Source organism: Colletotrichum tamarilloi (assembly GCF_030869305.1).
Source record: "Colletotrichum tamarilloi strain Tom-12 chromosome Unknown Scaffold_2.1, whole genome shotgun sequence".
In the NCBI taxonomy this organism is placed as follows: Eukaryota; Fungi; Ascomycota; class Sordariomycetes; order Glomerellales; family Glomerellaceae; genus Colletotrichum; species Colletotrichum tamarilloi.
Genome location: NW_026849385.1, coordinates 1215266 through 1232538, shown reverse-complemented (window position 1 = coordinate 1232538; position 17273 = coordinate 1215266). Strand labels below are relative to the sequence as shown.

Genomic DNA, 17273 nt, shown 5'->3' with positions numbered 1-17273 from the left:
CAGAGAAGAGGAAGGAATGTGTGCCAGGGTTAATCATACTCGACAAGCGGCTAGCGTTCCTGCCAGGCTTCATCTTTCTGTTCAACCGCCACAGCTATTCTCTTCCTCGGCTTCTTCTTCTTACTCAAACTTACCACCACCCGCGTTCTGTTTACCAGAAGCCAAAGGCGTGGCCGTGGCGGCGGGGGTGGTAGACGGCGTCGCGCTTGCCCTCCTCGGCGCGCTTGGCGGCAGCCGGGGTGGACGTGGGCACGACCGAGACGGTCTGGGTCAGGACGGAGGTGACGGGAGCGGTGGGGCACGCGCTGACGGTGACGGTGACGGGCGCGGCTGAAGGGCAGCTTCCGCCGCTCTCGCCGCCGACGCTGCCTCCGTTGCCGCCGCTTCCACCGTTACCGCTGCCGCCGTTGTTGCTTCCGCCGTTGCCGCCGCTGCCTCCGTTGCCACCGGTGTTACCGCCCGCACCGGCGCTGGGGAGAGCCGAGGCGATGGTGGTGCCGGAGGCGGAGCTCTGGGCTGCGTCGCTGATTGTGACGACGCCGGTGAGGGAGCCGACTGTGACTGTGACGACGCGGGGAGGGGCGGGGGCGGAGGTTGGGGCGGGAGGCTGGGCGGTCACGTAGACTGTTGTCACGCGGGGCGGGGTGGTGCCCTCGGCGGGGATGGTGGATGTCAGGGCGGAGGTGACGACCTCAGTCTGGGCCGGAGGTGAGCCGGAGCCCGAGGGGCCTGCGGTGGGCTGGATTGTGACTGTGACAAGGGAGATGACGGGGGAGCCGGAGGGAGGGGCGAGGGTCATTGTAATGACGGAGGTCTTGGGCTCGTTGGGGCGGGGGGGCTCAGCTGGGCGGGAGATGGATGCGGAAGCGGAGGCCGAGGCCGCGGGGACGGTGGCGGTCACGTAGACTGTGCTGATGATGGCGGAGCCGCCGGCGCTCTGGGGAGGGAGAGTGGTTTCGACGGCCGAGGTGACGACTTCGCCGCCCTGCTCTGAGGCCGCGCCGCCTTCGTTGCCGTTGCCGTTGCCGCCAGTAGGCTGAGGGGGTTGAGCGGTGACGTAGATGGTTGAGACGATGGGCTGGCCTCCCTCGGACTGGGCGGGCAGAGTGGTCACGACGGCGGAGGAGCTGGCGACTGCATCAACGGAGCTGACGGCCGTACCGGAGGCGACGGGGACACCTCCAGACACGGTGGCGGTCACGTAGACGGTGCTGACGATGGCGGAGCCGCCGGCGCTCTGGGGAGGAAGGGTGGTCTCAATTGCAGAAGTGACGACCTCGCCGCCCTGTCCGGAGGCACCGGGCTCGTTGGAGGGAGCGGGAGGCTGGGCAGTGACGTAGATCGTCGAGACGATGGGCTGACCTCCCTCGGACTGGGCGGGGAGAGTGGTGATGACAGCTGAGGAAGCAACGGCATCGACGGAGCTGACTGCGGTACCGGAAGCAGCAGGGACATCGCCACCGCCGGTTCTAGTGATGTAGATGGTCGAGACGATGGGTGCGCCGCCTTCGGACTTGGGAGGGAGGGTCGACACGACGGCAGAGGTCTGGACGGAGCCGCTGGCAATTGCGTCGACGGAGCTGACAGCCGTGCCGGAAGCAACAGGAACACCGGCAGTCTTGGTGATGTAGATGGTGGAAACGACAGGGGCGCCGCCCTCGGACTGGGGAGGAAGGGTGGAAACGACTGCGGAGGTCTCGACGGAGCCGGCTTGCTCGGAGGCACCGCCGGTGACGGAGGGCTCAGAACCGGGCTGGCGGGTGATGGTGATCACCGAGACGATGGGGGAGCCGGAGGGCGAGTCGGGGTTGGCCGGGAGAGTGGTGGTCAAGACCTGGGTCTCAGGGGCGGCGGGCGTCTGAGAAGGAGGAGCAGCAGGGGTAGCGGGGACGGTGACGAAGCTGACGCCTCCGGATCCGATGGTGGCGCCAGAGTCAGGGGGCAGAGTGGTGGTGGCAATGACGGAGCCGCCGTTCTCGAGCGTGGCAGAGGGCAGGCTGCTTCCTCCAGAGACTGGGCCGCTCGGAAGGATGACGGTCTGGGTGACAGTCACGGGCACGGAGACGGTGACGGTGGCGGTCTTTGCGGCGTTCTGGCAGTTGACAAGCTGGGTCTGGCACTGGGAGATGGCAAAGTTCTGTCCGGCGATACTCTGGCACTGGGTGAACTGCATACCACAGGCGGCGCTGCAGGCGGACTGGAATTGGCCAAACTGCTGGCCGCCGACGACGAAGCCGCCCTGCTCACCCTGCTGAACGGCGGGAGGGGCGCCACCGAGGGCGGAGATGAACTGGAAGAAGGTGACCTGGGAGATGATGATGATCTGGGGCTGCTGGATGACGGCGGGGGCGGAAGCGGTAACGGTGCGCTCGGTGGTGATGACCTCGGTGACGGTGGCATTGTTCTCGAGGGTAGAGGTGACGGTTGCTACCTCGGTGAGGGTCGTGACCTGAGGGGTGGCGACGGGGATCGAGGTGTTGAGGAAGATGCCCGTCGGACCACCCGTACCGGGGGCGGCGCCGGCAGCGCCAGTTCCCGTCGAGGGAGGGGGCGGGATGCTGATGCTCGACAAGATCGGGGAGGGTGCGACCTGGCGCTTGGGGTGCTGGTGATGGCGCGCGAGACCGAGCTCAGCCAGGAGGCAGACGAGGGCGGCTGACTTGAGCAACATGTTGTCTGCTGAAAAGATCGTGAAGCTAGCGGATTGCTAAAGTGTTTGCAAGTTGGATGGAGTTCGTGTTTGGTTTCGTTTGGATCGTTGGTGATGAAGGAATGGACTGAAGCAAGGCCCTTCAAGGGAGCTGGGCGACTAGCACCGAGAAGAGAATGACAGGATGCTGCTGGAAAAGAAGGAAGCGAAAAGAAAGAAACTGGCAAATGAATCACCAAAGAATGCAGAGCGATGAGGCTGGAGAGAAACAAGAATTCCGTTCCAGAGACGGGAAACGAGGCCTTCTTTAAACGTTCTTTCTTGCCTCTTGCCTCCCGCCTTCGACCTTCCAAAAGACCATGTTAGTCCAGATGGATGCTTGCTCCTCCTTCCCGGGGACCAGGGTTGCTCTCGAGCTGCGAAAGATCGGGTTATCCAGTCCGGATACCTCACCTCACCTACGCCTCCTGAACCAGACTGGAGCTAGCCTGGCGGTAGTACGGCTTCGCCATCGCTTTGGGTTAGACATCGTGAGACGTTCGGTCGAAGAGCGGGTTGTCTGCGGGGCTAGGGTAGGGGGATGAGCTTAACCGTCGTCTGGTGTTTACGATTCCAAGAGAGGGGCAGGCCCGCGGGGTGGAGGGGAGTGGAGGACGGCTCTTGGCCGGGGGGTGCGAATGGAGTATTTGCCCGCGGAGTATTTACCCTGTGGAGGATCACCACCATGCTTGGACAGCCTGGGAGGAGTATCTTGTAGGTGGACGGGGCTGGGCGGCGGTGGACGTTTGCTAAGAAGCGATGTGAAAGGCCGTGATGCCATACCGGGATGACGGGGGATAGCGAGTGGGATAGCCGGGGGTTAGGCGTCGACGTCTGTGGGCTCTGGACGGAGGTGATGTGCATAATAGGATGATTCGGCCGAAGGTTACAGCCTATATCACACCTTAATACTATTAAGGCGTGCGCGTCTTCTGTGCAGAAGCGTTGGTGAAAGAGCGGAGCTCAATAACTAAGTTTATGGGAACATGAGAAGATGAGGAGATGTTATTCAAGAATGCAACGGTATGTGTAGATCCAAATCTTCGTCACTTGATGATGTCGTACCGTTCTTGATGATGTGCGTAATGTCCAGGAGCAAGAATGATCTCCCGTTAGTTATCCCGTGATCTACAAGTGCCCGTTTATGTCCTGCCGTCATTTGTTTTTCTCCGAGCCGTGTCTGTTCGGCCCACTCAAAACGACAACATTTCGAATTTCTAAACATCCAAACAAGGAAGGAAACCCCAGCGTTGAGTGATGGAAACAGTGGGCAGAGCAAAGAAGCTGGGAAGTCGGGTTCAGGGAGTGGTTCCAGAGCGCAAAAACTTCTTCTCGCTCAGGGGTGTTATCCGTAAGGGGGATGGGGAGGAGGAATGGAAGCAGGCAATATCGAATTCTGCTCGCCGTCCGATGTTCTGATCCAATAGCATCAAGCTTGAAAAGAAGAATCGCTCGCTTGATCGGTCCAGGGAACCAGCTTGGTGAAAGGAGATGTTGGATGGAGGCTCAGGGGCAAGTTGGTGGAGGAAGTTGAGGTTCACTTTGAGTGCCCAGAAGAAGGGGGACGTTGGATGGGATGGAGTTGGAAGCGGCGCTAGGAAGGGCCGGGGGTAGAATCGGGGCAATCGGGAGGAACGGGGGTCGGGGGAGGAAGGGATGGCAGCGATAGCGCATGATTTTCGCGGGGGGTCGAGGATCAATCGGACCTGGCCGCCGTGCTCATCGGAGAATTACAGCCAATCGGGAGAGGGATTGGTACAGTTCTGCTTATATAATGTTGCGGCTGCGTCCCACTTGGCCGTTTGAAGATGCCAGCGCCTTTCTCCAGTGGCATCCACGCCAACTTCATCCCAAACACGGTGAAGGCCCCTGACCTGGTTGTTCCTGTTTCAGCTGATTTTCCAAAGGGGAAAGACTCAGCCTCGTCCCAACTCCCCTTTCTCTACTAAGGTACTGCAGTACGGAGTATATCCAACGGGTACCTGATTTTGATCCGTAGAATGTGGCTTCTCGTCTTGTCCCTGACCAGATGTTCCCAGTGATTCCAATTCCAGGGCTTCTGGACTCTCCGGATTCTCCACCCTCCCAATCAACTTTCATAGTGTTTCCACCTTCCATCAACTTCACCCCTACCATACCTGCAGGCTTCACCCCTCGCACACTTAGTACCAGACGACTATTGATCCTCATTGTTTTCACGAAAAAGACCCCAGATCACGTGCAGCTGGTCTCTCCTGATTGTTTGACCGCACGCCTCTTTCCCTTCCTCTTCCCTCATGAACGACACCCACTCACACCCGATTCTTCCATCTGATGTCATGTCGTCCAACGCCCCGGACCTGGCACCCCTGCTCTGGTTTCACGAAGGCTAATTACAGGAGGCTTCTTTCGTGCAGACTTGGGACGACTGTGGATCACTCTCTTCCTATCGACTTACAGCCTTCCATCTCCCCCTTCTCGACCCATCGCCTGTCAAACTTGGCCCGATGACATAACGACAACCACAGAACGGGGAGCGTTGGGAACTTCCCTCGCATGTGCCGACAGATGAATAGCAGAGCAGAGTCGCATCTATTATAGCTCTCAGACCCATCCTCCCCCCGGACAGTCAACTCACGACAGCCTTCGGAGATTCTTCACTGCAACCTTTAATGCATCACCACTACCGTGGTTCGTCCGCTCGCCGGCCCTCGCACACTCGCATATTTTGTGCTGATCACCATGGTCCGCTCGTCGATCCCGCGCACACATCAAACCATGAATAAGGCCTGGCTTGTGCGACCCATGCGGGAGATCACTGGCTGGTCCCCCTCCTCCTCCTCCTCCTCCGCCGCCGCATCCTTCTCTCGGTCTCGGTGGTCTTTCCCCTCCATCTGGTCCCCTGGCTACCCTTACAACACTCTTGATTGTTTAAAATTGCAGAGGGGCCACACACGTCTTTGGATGAGACCGTTCTTGTAGCATCATCCCAGATCGAGCAACCAGTTCACTCTGCGGTATAGACTCGTCTCGGCCTCCGCGATATTTCGACTACGAATCTAACTTCTTTGCCTCTGTCCCTAGCAGTCTAGCTCGGCGGATCGATGATGAATCGCCGTGTTCGCTCTAATACAACTCTGACGGTGAACGGCTACCCTTGGCGAGCGGGCCATTGTGGATGTTCACTCTCTCTTTCTTGGCTAGTCAAGGTCTTCGCGAACAAGGTTTTCGTCTGTCAGGCTGTCTTTAGAGTCATTGAATCTACTAGATGCCCCGAGGACATCCCGCCAGACCTGATCAAAACGGATCCTGCCTCGCAGGGCGCGCAGCGGGAACGGCACTAGATCGAGCATCATCAAGGGAAGAGGCTGTCACTTGTGCTCAGGATGAACCCACGGCGAGCCCTCTGACAAGCTATGCTTCATCCAGGCCTGGTAGTCCCAGCGAGAGACAGCAAGAGATCCAGGATGCGAGAGACACTAGCTCAGCCATCATGAGGATGGAAACGCCGCCTCCAGAGCGTCTTCGGTCGCCCGCTCCCTCCGGAGCGGCGGAGGCGGGTGGTAATGCCCTAACCCGATCCCCCCATCCTGCAACCGCCACCGTCAGATATAGCAACACAAGAATGCGTCTAGACCATGAAACCGACCTTCTGGTCAGGGCCATCAGCCCTGTGTACGCCACCGCACCCTGAATCAGGGATGCTGCCTCCCGTTCGCAGATCATCTGCGAGACTAAGGAGCCTGAGCCTGCTGTCAAAAGTCCGGCATGAATGTGAGAGCCGGGGTGGTGCTGCTGCGCCCTCTGATGATCGAGTCTGGAACCTCCGCACCTGTTTTGGTGAGGTGCTTTTTTCTTTTGGAAGAAGCACAGCCAACCGGCATTGCATCATCGATCTTGGGTTGTTTGCACACCCCCTCGAGACATTTGATGTGCCGTCTTGAGGCTTAGATCGTGGCTCTGCTAGTGTTGGGCATTTCGTCAAGATTCTGAGCAGGTTCGACTGGACTTGGCAATAGCATGTTGTGGGAAATATTGAAACCTGGTGAATGCTCAAAGTACAGTAGCCGGCCGAACTAGCCGCTGACTACTACAGATAGACTCGCTGTCAACAGGTCTACTGCTGAAGCCTGCTGTCAAAGAGGACCTCTCACCAAACAGCTGTGCTCACTAACCAATGGACTGCCGGGTGTGGTGATGGATCTAACAACACATGGATCAAAGGTGAGAAGATGTTAAGTCTCGAAATGTCCCAGTTTAGAAACTTTGATGATACTTGTTAAGATGTCAACCCAAACTTGGTTACAAAGTAGGAATTGGGGTTATCAGTTGAACCAACATTGGAATCTGCCTTGTACATCTTGGAGCAATATCCATGCACTCCAAGCACTTGCAGTATCTCAAGTGACTGTACTACACACTGACCAATATAAACCCTCACGTAGTTTTCAATGAAGGTCCAAAACAAGTAAGAATGAGACAATGGGGACTTTCAAGTAGCAGCATAAGGATTGGACCACAGGGCCAAAAGTTTGAATACACCGCGAACGTATTACCAGCCAAACTCACCAAAACCCAGCACAGACGTGTTATCATCATCGACCTGATGAATGATTCCGAAAACAAGGATAAAGGCCGAGTTTGTCGTTTGATATTCAAGATGCCAACCCCCGACGTGAACATATTCTACAGCTTGAACGCTCAGTAATTGGCCGCGGTGCTTGTAGTATCTGACCTGTGAGATGGTGCAGCCAGATTATCTGCGCCATCTCTAACACTTGTAGAATACTTGGGAGGAGTGAGAAAAGCACTGCTCAGAGGATTTTCGGCGCGTGTAAAGCTGCCAGGCGGTCGCGATCGGAGTCGTCTTCCGTGTCGGTTCTCTATGAATTGCGGTCGCGAGTGGAGACATATCACCGGCCCGGTGCATGCGCTCGGGCCGGAGCTCCGCGAAAGCTCGGAGCCAGAACCGGGCCGGGTAATTGTGGTAAAAGGAGTCGAAATAAAGTTAACCCCAGAAAGAGGACACAGTTGACAGGACGGAAACTTCATTGAGATTAATGACTACCTTAGCCCATCTCACAAACTGGTCCTCTCGGAATATCGGGAATATTAGCTAAAAGAATTTGAAGGGGTGACCATCGCCGAAGACGGGCTCGGTAGTCGAGCGCTCGGTGTGGGGTATCGGCTTCCGGGTTTCGGGGGATGCCCCGCCGCCAAGTGGGTGGGCAGCACGCAACCTACGCGTTAGACGTTTCCAAAGGGCACAGTATGCGCTTCGACCAGTGCTGAAGCTTCCTTGTGATCAGGGCCACAGCGCGCTCGAGCTAATGCGACCGTCGACGGCGTCATGGATAGTGCGAACTGTGAAGTCCGCATGTGCTTCGTTCCAGCTTGGGCGACACTTGTACATTCATTCAGCTGTGAATTTTACGGCGATGGTAGTCAATCGATGGTTTGCGGCTTTCATTTCGAGCATAAGTTTTGTGAATCTAAATAGGCTTGGTGCCGTAGTCGTCGTTGTGCGCTTTGGTGACGAAAGTGGAAGCGTGGCTCATGTGTCCTTCCATCCGAGGTCCTGTGCCTTACTGTGCTGATCTCATCTGGCCCAGACCTTCCCAGCTGGGCCAATGTCTGTGACCCTCCCATTCCCCATCCCAATCCTCAACCCCCACCCCTGGCAGTGTCCAACATCATCCTTCCATCACCTGCCGTTTCGGTGCCATCTCTTTGACATCGTCAACTTGCGATGGAACCGAGAACCGACGTTCTTATTGTTTAGTTTTCATTCCATTCACTAATCTTGATCTGTTCCTGCTTGCTTGCACCGTCTTCTCCATTTTGTATCCACAAGATCTACCAAGATCTACCTTGCGTCATCCATCCTCTGGCCCCCCCGGTCAGGAACGAAGCCAAAGCTGCGGCATCGGGGGATTCTCCAACCCCACCCCGCCCATCCATCACCACAGCTCAGCTCGGCTCGGGTCTCAGGAACCGAGTCAAGATCGGCGGCGACGCAAGCTTGAGCTTTTTTGCTTGACTGTCGAATTCAATCATATAGGTCCCTTGCCCGCCTGCGCGACGGCCCTGCCCACCATGGTCGTCTTTGTTGATCTAGACGACGAGGATATGGAGCCCCTTCACGTTCTCGAGGCACGCCGCTTGGCAACTGCCGCCGCTGTCGCGACTGATGCATTGGATTCAAGCAGTCGCGAGCTCGAGCACATGCTGGAGAAGCCGGCGATTGCCCCGGCTTCGTTGGTGACACCAGCTCCCGTACCAGAGCCAACACCGACATTTCAGAGTGCTGCTACTGAGGCTTTTGGCTGCTATCCGTAAGCTCCGTTTACTCTCCCCCCGTATCACGCGCATGTGGCAGGTGAAACATCATGACTGACACCGCATTCTCCTTTCCCGCAGCATCGTCATGTCAATAGCTGAACACATCGATCTCAACACCCTCGACAGTCTCGCCCGCACCTCGCGCCAGGTCCGCCAGGGTCTGCTGCAATACCGCTCCATTCTCCTCTCTTCGACGCTGCACTGCTCCAACGAGGCCGTCCCCGTTGACCCAGAGTCCACGTTCCGCTTTCGTGCGAGGGCCGGCAACTGGTATTACATGGAAGATGGCCGGAACTACAACGGCAAGAGCGGCAGCTGTGCCCGAGACCTGGTGACGGAGTGTCGAAGGTGCAAGACCGTCGTGTGCAGGGTATGCCGTCCTATGCCTTGCCATATGCTCTTGGCCCCATCTCACCAAGGAGCGATTCCTTTACAGACGTGAAAGGATGGGAAGGGGTACCAAGAGCATATGAGGCAATGGCCCGGGGAGGATAGAGAGCTTACCAAGTAAAGTTGATTGCTGACACTTGTAAACAGAACTGCGCCATCAAGCCGCCAGCCTCCAACGCTCTCCGTGAGCGTCATCGTAGGTTGTGCCAGTGTTGCACCAAGGCCCCCATCGCAACTTTCGTCAATCACGCGCTAGAGCCAGAAATACCTCTGCTCGATGATGCCGTGAGACGAGAGATTTGCCGATGCGACGTCGACGGCGTCTGGCTGTGCCAGCCCTGTGGGCGAAGCATGCGCGGGGCCGATCACGACTACCAGCGGTATGAGACCCCTTCCTTTCTCACTATGCTGAAGATTTACAAGACCTGTTCTTGCTAACGTTCACTTTCCGCTACAGTATCTGGAAATGGCGGGCTCATTATGGAGAAGTCCTCGGCGGCCTGGGAACGGGCATCGGCGAGGGCGACCGCGGCGTCATCTGCGGCCGCGAGACCGCTTGCGCCGGCGCCAAGGAACGCGAAAATGAGACCGACTGTGATGCCGAGGACGCGGCTGTCACCGGCGCGAACCTGTGGACGGCCACAGACCAGGTACACCTCGATACTGTGCGATATGAGCGCACGCCGAGTCCCCAGCTCGGCCCCGGGTACGAGAGGCACGAGATTGAGGGGATCGGAGGCGTGGTGAAAACCAAACTAGTCCGCATGGTGAGAGTCGGTGCGTGCGTGCCCGAGTGGGACGACGAGAAGAGCCATCACAACATCCTCGGAAGAGAGGTGAAGGGCATCAGGCGGAGTTGGTGTGGCTGGTGCTACAGAGTCATCCCCGGTGAGGCTGATTTGAACAAGGCGGGCGTTACGATGCGTCAGCTTTGAGGGCTGGCCTTTTTTCGGGATATTTGCTTTATAATGATTTGATGACACACTCTTAATTCGTGATAAGGTAGTTAGGGGTCACCATCGGGGAATCTGCCTCGACGCAGGAATGGATTTGATCTTGTACTGAAGACGGCAAGCTGGCCCAAGGCGAGCAAAGAATAGCTGCCGGGTTAAAGATGGATAGAAAAAGTCTGATAGTGCCAATTACCGTCACATTCCACCTGAATATACAAGAAACACCTACACAGGAAACCCCATCAAGGTTCAGTCGAGTCCATTCCTGTCACCAGCAACAGCAGGCGCCCCTCTAGGTCGGGGGCTCAGGACAAGCTGGCTGGGCGGTGGAGTGGTTTACGGTCAACAATCAATTCATACGCCTACCAGCCTTACTCGACGACAGGCTGAGTGAGCACCCAAGTTCGAATCTTAGCATGCGCACCAGGAGATGTAGCCATACCGGTGGTGAACTCTTTTTTTAGGTCTCACGTCAACTGGAGTCTGTGTGTGGTTTATTGTGAGCCAAAGTGCAACAACCAGCCAGGTGAGAGAGAGAAAGAGATGAGCCATACAAAGTTTAAAGACGTCTAGCATCCAGTGATTCATGCCGTGTGATAGCGAATGTTGGTAGAAGAATTATACACGAGTTTCTATGGCCCCTTATCTTTTACTCTCTCTTTCATTGTACAGATTGGATGGGAGTTTTTTTCGGTCTCCGCGTATCGTGACCCGCCTCTATCCTACATTTCTCCCAGCCGATTTTGTGACACTCCCCTAATATTTTTGATGGTACAGAGAATAGATGTGCCATACGTCTAGCCCCTCCTTGGGCCGCCTTCCCCTTTTCATCCCTTGGTGATACAGAGAACCCCGGCTTTCCCACGCAGAGGCTTCGGGACAGCAGGTCTTCCCCCCAATGCTTCTCATCTCATCGCCAGAAGTACAATAACAGACTCAAGCGTCCCAAGTTGCCAAGTGGTCCAGTCTTGCTCCTTTTCCGAGTAGGTTTTTCTTTTTCTTTTTCCGGTTTCGCGTCCGTCTTCTTTACAGCTCACCCCGGAAGAGCATCTCCTTTCTGCGCGAGCGGTCCTCGCGGGCCTTTGCGCGGATACCACCCCAGCGACTCTTGATGGCCTCGAGCTTCTGCGCGAGCTTCTGCGTGTGCTCCCGCGGGGCGGGCGTGCAGATGGTGATGAAGGTCTCGGAGCAGTCGAACTTGCGCGCGAGGGCCGAGACGGACCAGAAGTCCGGGTCTTGGGCGCGGAGCTTGCGGATCTCGGCGACGTCGTCCTTGGAGAGGTGGTAGCGCGGGTTGGCGCCGCGGGAGGGGACGTTGAGGGCCGGGGGGAGGGGTGTTGTTGATTTTGCGGAGAAGGAAGATTGTGATGGGGAGGCGGAGGCGAAGAGGGCGGAGAGGTTTGCGCGGCGGCGGGGGTCGGAGGCCGGGAGGAACTTGAAGGGGGTATGGTAGACGGAGGGGGCGGCGGAGGGCGGGTTGTAGATAATTGTGTCGCCGGCAGCTGGGGTCGAGGGGAGGAAGTCGGGGTGGGGAGGGATGTTGAGGGCGCGCTTTGTGCGGGAGAAGGTCTTGTGGCCTCTTCGGGGGACGGTGATGGTGGTGGTTGCTTGTTGGCGGAGGAGAGATGCCAGCGTTGCGGCTGGTCTTGTCAATGTCCTGGCCTCCATTGTCGGTCGTAGGTTGTGATGATGAAGCTTGGGAAGAGTTCCGTGTTTCGCAGTCGTGGTCTCTCTCGTTCACTTTCTTTTTTCGACGTCGGTTAGGAGCTTGAAATGGCCAATTGAATGGTTTCCTTGAGAGAGTGTGTGACAGCACGGCCAGCGTCGCTTCGGCGTGAGTCTCGGACGGGTCGACTGCGGCGCTGGGGAGGAAGGCTTTGATGAGTTGGTCGCGTGCTACGGGGAAGCTCTTTCGCGATGCTGTATGGGACACCCTGAGGCGATGATCTGAAGTTTTTCGAACAGCCGATTGGAAATTTGGCTTAGGTAATGTAGCATGTGGAGCGAGCTGTCCCAAAAGGGATGCTGAATTGATTAGGTAAGGAAACCGCTGTTGCCTTGCGTTCCCCAATCACGCCTCAGGCATTCAGTTCAAGTTGGCACCCGTTCTTATCGATAGAATCACATGACATACCTTATCACGCGCGAGACATTCAACGGAGAATGGAAAGTTGGAGACACCAAGGAAAACGGGCTGGTCCGAGAAAGCGGAACTGATTGGATCAAGGTTTACTTGGCTTTCTCTTGCCAGCGCAGCGTCGCCGGTGACGTCTGCGAAGCTTCCGGGGGGCGCCCCTTTACCTTCCGCGTTACCGCCCCCGATCCTCGCTATCGGTTGCTCCAGTGAAAGGCGAAAGAGAGAGAAGGAAGGTTAAACGCAAACAAAACAAGAATGACAACTTTGTGGTTTCGGGGAAAGCATCTCGCAACCGCGGCGCGGCAACGGTGTTGCTTTCGTCGGCTTTTACCATAGTTTCCTTGTGCCCTTGAGAGCATCTGATGCGCCAAGGGAGTTGGGTACGTGGAGTAGTGTTTTTCCCAAGGAATACCAAGAGAAAGAAGGCATCATTACAATGCGTTATTTTCCGCAATAGCACGTGTAGACATGTTTCCCATCAGAAGCTGTTGGAAAGATTCTACTGTCATTCTACGCATTGGTGTTGTTTATGCAGAATTGTCAGTGACGTGCTTTCCATGGGGCCTGGTTTTCCAGGGACCAAGTGTAAAGCGAGGCGGGAAGCCCGATTTACGCAGGGATTCGTGCCTTGCCGGCGCAAGAGGGTCTACAGAGTATACAGAGTATAGGCAGTACAGAAGGCAAAGAGGGGTCCTTGTTGCTGAGTAGTGAGCGGTAAGTGAGAATGAGGCGGCAGAAGAGGAGTCCTTCCACGGGGCGGTTTTTCTTATTGTTGTCTTTTGGCATCCTCTCTACTTTTATCACGACCGCTCTTTGGAAGATCTTTTTCTTTCTGAGGGAATATGCCGCGGGCGCCTACGGCTGACCCAGTGATGGGATCGGTGACGGGGCACCCTGCGAGCTTAATGCTTCTGTCTAAACCCCTCAGATGTGATGGAGATCACTGATGCAGAGTCCGTGGGGGAAAAAACATGTCAAAGAAGAAAGAAGGCCGGGACCGAGGCTGACGAGGTGGGAGGGTGGAGAGAGTGTTGGATGGGGGATCAGTCTGAAGCCAAAAACAGGGAACGAGAAGAACTTTTTCAATGTTGGCAGAAGCCAGAACCAAGAACGCCAGAACCTAGGTGTCTTCTGACTCCTCTCTGTTGCATGCTTCCCGAGTCCCGACTTTTTCGTCTGAACAGGGAAGAGGGGCGATCCTCGTCGTTTCTTCGGCCATGTTCCACCAGCTATCAAACAAACCCTCTTCAAGGATGTAGAGTGGTCAGCGTTTTCGGATACAAGAGCAAAGAGCCAGAGACACAAGAGAGAGCGAGAGACAAGGGTGCTAGGGGTTCGGTGGTCGGTGAGTAGCTTTACTTCAGACGGGGGGAATCTCCGAGAGGTTCATGGGCTGTGACGCTGGGAACACTTAAGAGAAATACGCGAGTCAACTGACTATGCTATAACAAACTCAGGGATGGAGCTACTATTCCGCAGTCACCGACTTGTCGTACACGATAATGCGGACTGGGGATTGACTGATGATGGGGATCATAACTGGGGTTCAACTCAGTGAACAACGCCCCGAGAGAAACCGAGACCAAAAAAAGTTGTCGTTGAGGGGTCTAAGACATCAAATCTCTGGTCACTACTGCGTGCTGCATTGTGAAAAGAGAAGGGGTCCAGGGTCGAGACTAGGCTGAGCTGTCCCTACGGTTACCGAAAGTTGACTAAAGGGAGAAGGGAAGACTTGGCGATGCGTCCGAATCGGGTAACTTGGAAGACGACAAGAAAGTCAACGGGTCGCATTCGACATTTCAGCCCATTTAGGTCAGGAGGGCACAAGGAAATGAACTCCTGAAAGACGCGTGTGAGATTAATGGTGATATCCAGTTAGAATTTGGAAGAGCAAAAGAAAAGAAAGCTACGAGAACTTTAGTCGGGCGTCCCAAACAGATTACATATTGGATACGGACGGACGAAACACACGGACAGTCAGCCGATGTAATCCCAACTGGAACTCGAGACACGCCAGAGGAACGCCGGGCGACCGCTCACGGTCGACGGTCGTCTTCGTTTCCCCGCGTATCCATTCATGGCTATCGACGCTTGTGCGACTGACCGAGTATATGTCAAATGCGATTTTACGGCTGCCGATCGGTTCGCGCTCGCACAGTTCGCCGATGAAGGGGGAAAGGACGTTCAACGATTCTCTCCAAGGCCAACGGGGATGTGTCCGGACAGAGTTTCGACAAGTCCAGCATTATAAACCATACAAAATGTATGCCTAGTCATTCCCCCTGACGCCGGTTGAGGGGCCATCGGAGGCTGCGGAAGTCAACGGGGGGACTAGCGGAGGATTTCTTTTCTTAACCTGGGCCTAAACCAAGAAAGCTTAAGGGGGACACTTTGGAGAAGACGTGACGCGGTGCCTGAGCTACACTACTGCCGGTGACAAAGATGAGAGGCGAGACGAGATCGCGTCCGGTTCGCCTTTAGAGATATCGGGCTCTCTGCTAAGGCTTTTCTCCTGGGTGTCTTTGGGCTGTGATGGTTTGTCATAGTCATTCTGGATAAGCGGCACGGGAGTAACAGAGTGAGGTAAGGCACAATGCAAATACATAGTGAGGCTCGCAGTACCTCGCCTTACAAGATATAGTGGGTAGATACTTGGGAGAATACTTGGGTAGAAACCTGTGCAATCCAAGGTACTTGCTGCGAGGTATACCAAGGCAGTAGGCAGTGATGAGTGGTGACGGAAGGGAGAAGGAAAGGGGGCTAGACATGTCACCCGCAGCAACTTCCTTCGGCGCGGCATCACGTCAATGCAAAAACTCTAAACAACGTTGGGAGCTCCGGGGCTGGCGACGGGCGACGTAGACGTCGGGTACGTCGCGACGTGGGAACGTGACGGGGACACCCCTTTTTTTTTTTTCATAAGCTGCTGAGGTATTCGTACCTAGGGACGCAGTTCTAAGTGGGCGTTGTTGACGGGTGACTGACGGGTGACCGTTCCCCTTTGATCGTTTGGTGGGAACGTTTTAGTTTCTCTTAGCTGACGGAGCAGCGTTGGGCAGGAAGCAATCAGGAACCTGCGTGAGAGCGAGGAAAGGAAAGGGAAACCAAAGTATCCCGTAACTTATTCATACTTACCTTCCTTACCTTACCTTAGGTACTCCGTAGAGTGTAGTGCATGTAAATGGACCGAAAAAACATGATCCGCTGACTGCCGAGAAGCGACGCGAAAGCTGCTCCTGACAGGCGATAATAACTGCCCCTTCCCCATCCTCCTCTTCTCTTTCGCTCCTAGATTGCCATTTCCTGACGCTTCATGCCCGAATAAATCTGTATACCCGTACCTTATTGTTGCATATGCTGCATCCGGCACTCTTGATACCACTTCACCAGACAGACGTCCACCGCCTTGCCCGCATCTACTGTATCAGCACCGCACCCGCAATCCGCCTCACCGGAGACCAGAAAAGCAATCCATCTTATCCACCAAATAACGGGACCAACCCGCCTACCTCATCCAACCGAACTCGTCTCTTACGGAGCATCTCCAGGTCTCCAACAACCACAAGCAAGGCACAGCAGACCAGGCCTAGGCCTCTCTTACAGATCAGCACCACAAGGCTCCTGCAGCAGGGGTCAAATCACCAGGAAACCGCCAATCCGCTTGCTCATCCTCTGGACCTGTTGCGTCACACGCTCCCGCCTTTCTCTCTCCCCCAGCTTCCTAAATCCTCGCTCGTCAATCAGGGATCGCTTCTCGAGGCCGTCTTTATCGAGCGCCAATTTTCGAACGAGACTACTGGCTGCATTTCGTGGTCTGCGTGCCTGCGGCAGAGAAGCGATTCGGTCACCCCTCTTCCTACTTGTCTCTTCGTCGCCTTCGACCAAGAGACACAGACAAAAAGTGACACAGCAAGCGGCAGACGATCTTAAAAGGGACCAAGACCAAGACCAAGACGGGCTACGTAGACAGACACCTGACTACCGTCTCGTCCAACAACGCCATCAATCCAAAAAAGACCAACGCCGTTCCGTGTAAATCATCCCATTTCTCCATCGCTCACGAGTCTCAACGGCTAGTCCGCTTCCATTCCCCAAGTTCTGCACGCAGGGGAACTGCGCACATTCTCGGTTCTTCCCCCTTGGTGTTGCGCTGCTCTATTATTGAACCGTTCTGGTATGTACATCTCGATACTATTATCCCACCCTTCGGATATCCCATGTCCACCACCCCCAAACCCATACCCAACCCCGTCCATGTACCCTCTGTACCGTTCAGGTAAAAAAAAAAAAAAAAAAAAAAAAAAAAAAAGAACATATTGGTTGTCTTGGCTGGGGGTGTCTCCGGCGGCGGCGCTGTTACCTGCTGCGGACGGCGTGCGCATGTATTGCTTGCTTGCTGCTGCCGATGCGCTGCTCTTTTTTTTCTGCCTCGCCGACTGGACGCTCCTGTGACAATCAATCACCGCACTCGCACACTTGCACCCCCTTCCACTTTCCCCTTCCCTTGCAGTGACCCAAAAAAGGCGAATCGCGGGAATATACGTCAGGGTCACAGGGTCACCGAAAGCCAATCTATTTGTCCCCCCACCACCTGTTTTCCCAGACTTCATTTATCCACGTCCCTTCCCCCCTCTCTTTCTTCTTGGGCCTACATAACATCACGTCAACCTCAGGGTCCCTGCTTGTTGAAGAGAGACATTCCATTAACTCTTGGTCCCTTTTCCCACAGAAACCACCCTATAGCATTGTGTCAGCAAATCCATCTGCATCCCACCTCTTAAAC

General features: G+C 55.6%; 6 protein-coding genes across 6 annotated transcripts; 2 read left to right on the top strand and 4 right to left on the bottom strand.

The window, feature by feature from the left end:
• Positions 1-151: 151 nt before the first annotated feature.
• CTAM01_01030 (uncharacterized protein) lies at positions 152-2671 on the bottom strand (the record flags this gene model as incomplete). The annotated part of the gene is made up of 1 exon (XM_060517074.1): positions 152-2671. One exon carries the CDS (start codon positions 2669-2671, stop codon positions 152-154), a length of 2520 nt encoding a protein of 839 aa, XP_060388536.1.
• A 4698-nt stretch (positions 2672-7369) lies between these two features.
• Positions 7370-7720, bottom strand: CTAM01_01029 (uncharacterized protein; the record flags this gene model as incomplete). The annotated part of the gene is made up of 1 exon (XM_060517073.1): positions 7370-7720. One exon carries the CDS (start codon positions 7718-7720, stop codon positions 7370-7372), a length of 351 nt encoding a protein of 116 aa, XP_060388535.1.
• Positions 7721-8764: 1044 nt separating this feature from the next.
• On the top strand, positions 8765-10335 carry CTAM01_01028 (uncharacterized protein; the record flags this gene model as incomplete). The annotated part of the gene is made up of 4 exons (XM_060517072.1): positions 8765-9003; positions 9089-9380; positions 9548-9780; positions 9858-10335. The coding sequence occupies 4 exons, from the start codon at positions 8765-8767 to the stop codon at positions 10333-10335; spliced, it is 1242 nt and encodes a 413-aa protein (XP_060388534.1).
• A 1044-nt stretch (positions 10336-11379) lies between these two features.
• CTAM01_01027 (uncharacterized protein) lies at positions 11380-12021 on the bottom strand (the record flags this gene model as incomplete). Its single annotated transcript, XM_060517071.1, has 1 exon — positions 11380-12021. One exon carries the CDS (start codon positions 12019-12021, stop codon positions 11380-11382), a length of 642 nt encoding a protein of 213 aa, XP_060388533.1.
• Positions 12022-12662: 641 nt separating this feature from the next.
• On the bottom strand, positions 12663-13134 carry CTAM01_01026 (uncharacterized protein; the record flags this gene model as incomplete). The annotated part of the gene is made up of 2 exons (XM_060517070.1): positions 12663-12967; positions 13047-13134. Coding segments are annotated over 2 exons (393 nt in total), but the record flags the coding sequence as incomplete, so codon positions are not given.
• Positions 13135-15844: 2710 nt separating this feature from the next.
• On the top strand, positions 15845-16420 carry CTAM01_01025 (uncharacterized protein; the record flags this gene model as incomplete). The annotated part of the gene is made up of 1 exon (XM_060517069.1): positions 15845-16420. One exon carries the CDS (start codon positions 15845-15847, stop codon positions 16418-16420), a length of 576 nt encoding a protein of 191 aa, XP_060388531.1.
• Positions 16421-17273: the final 853 nt, after the last annotated feature.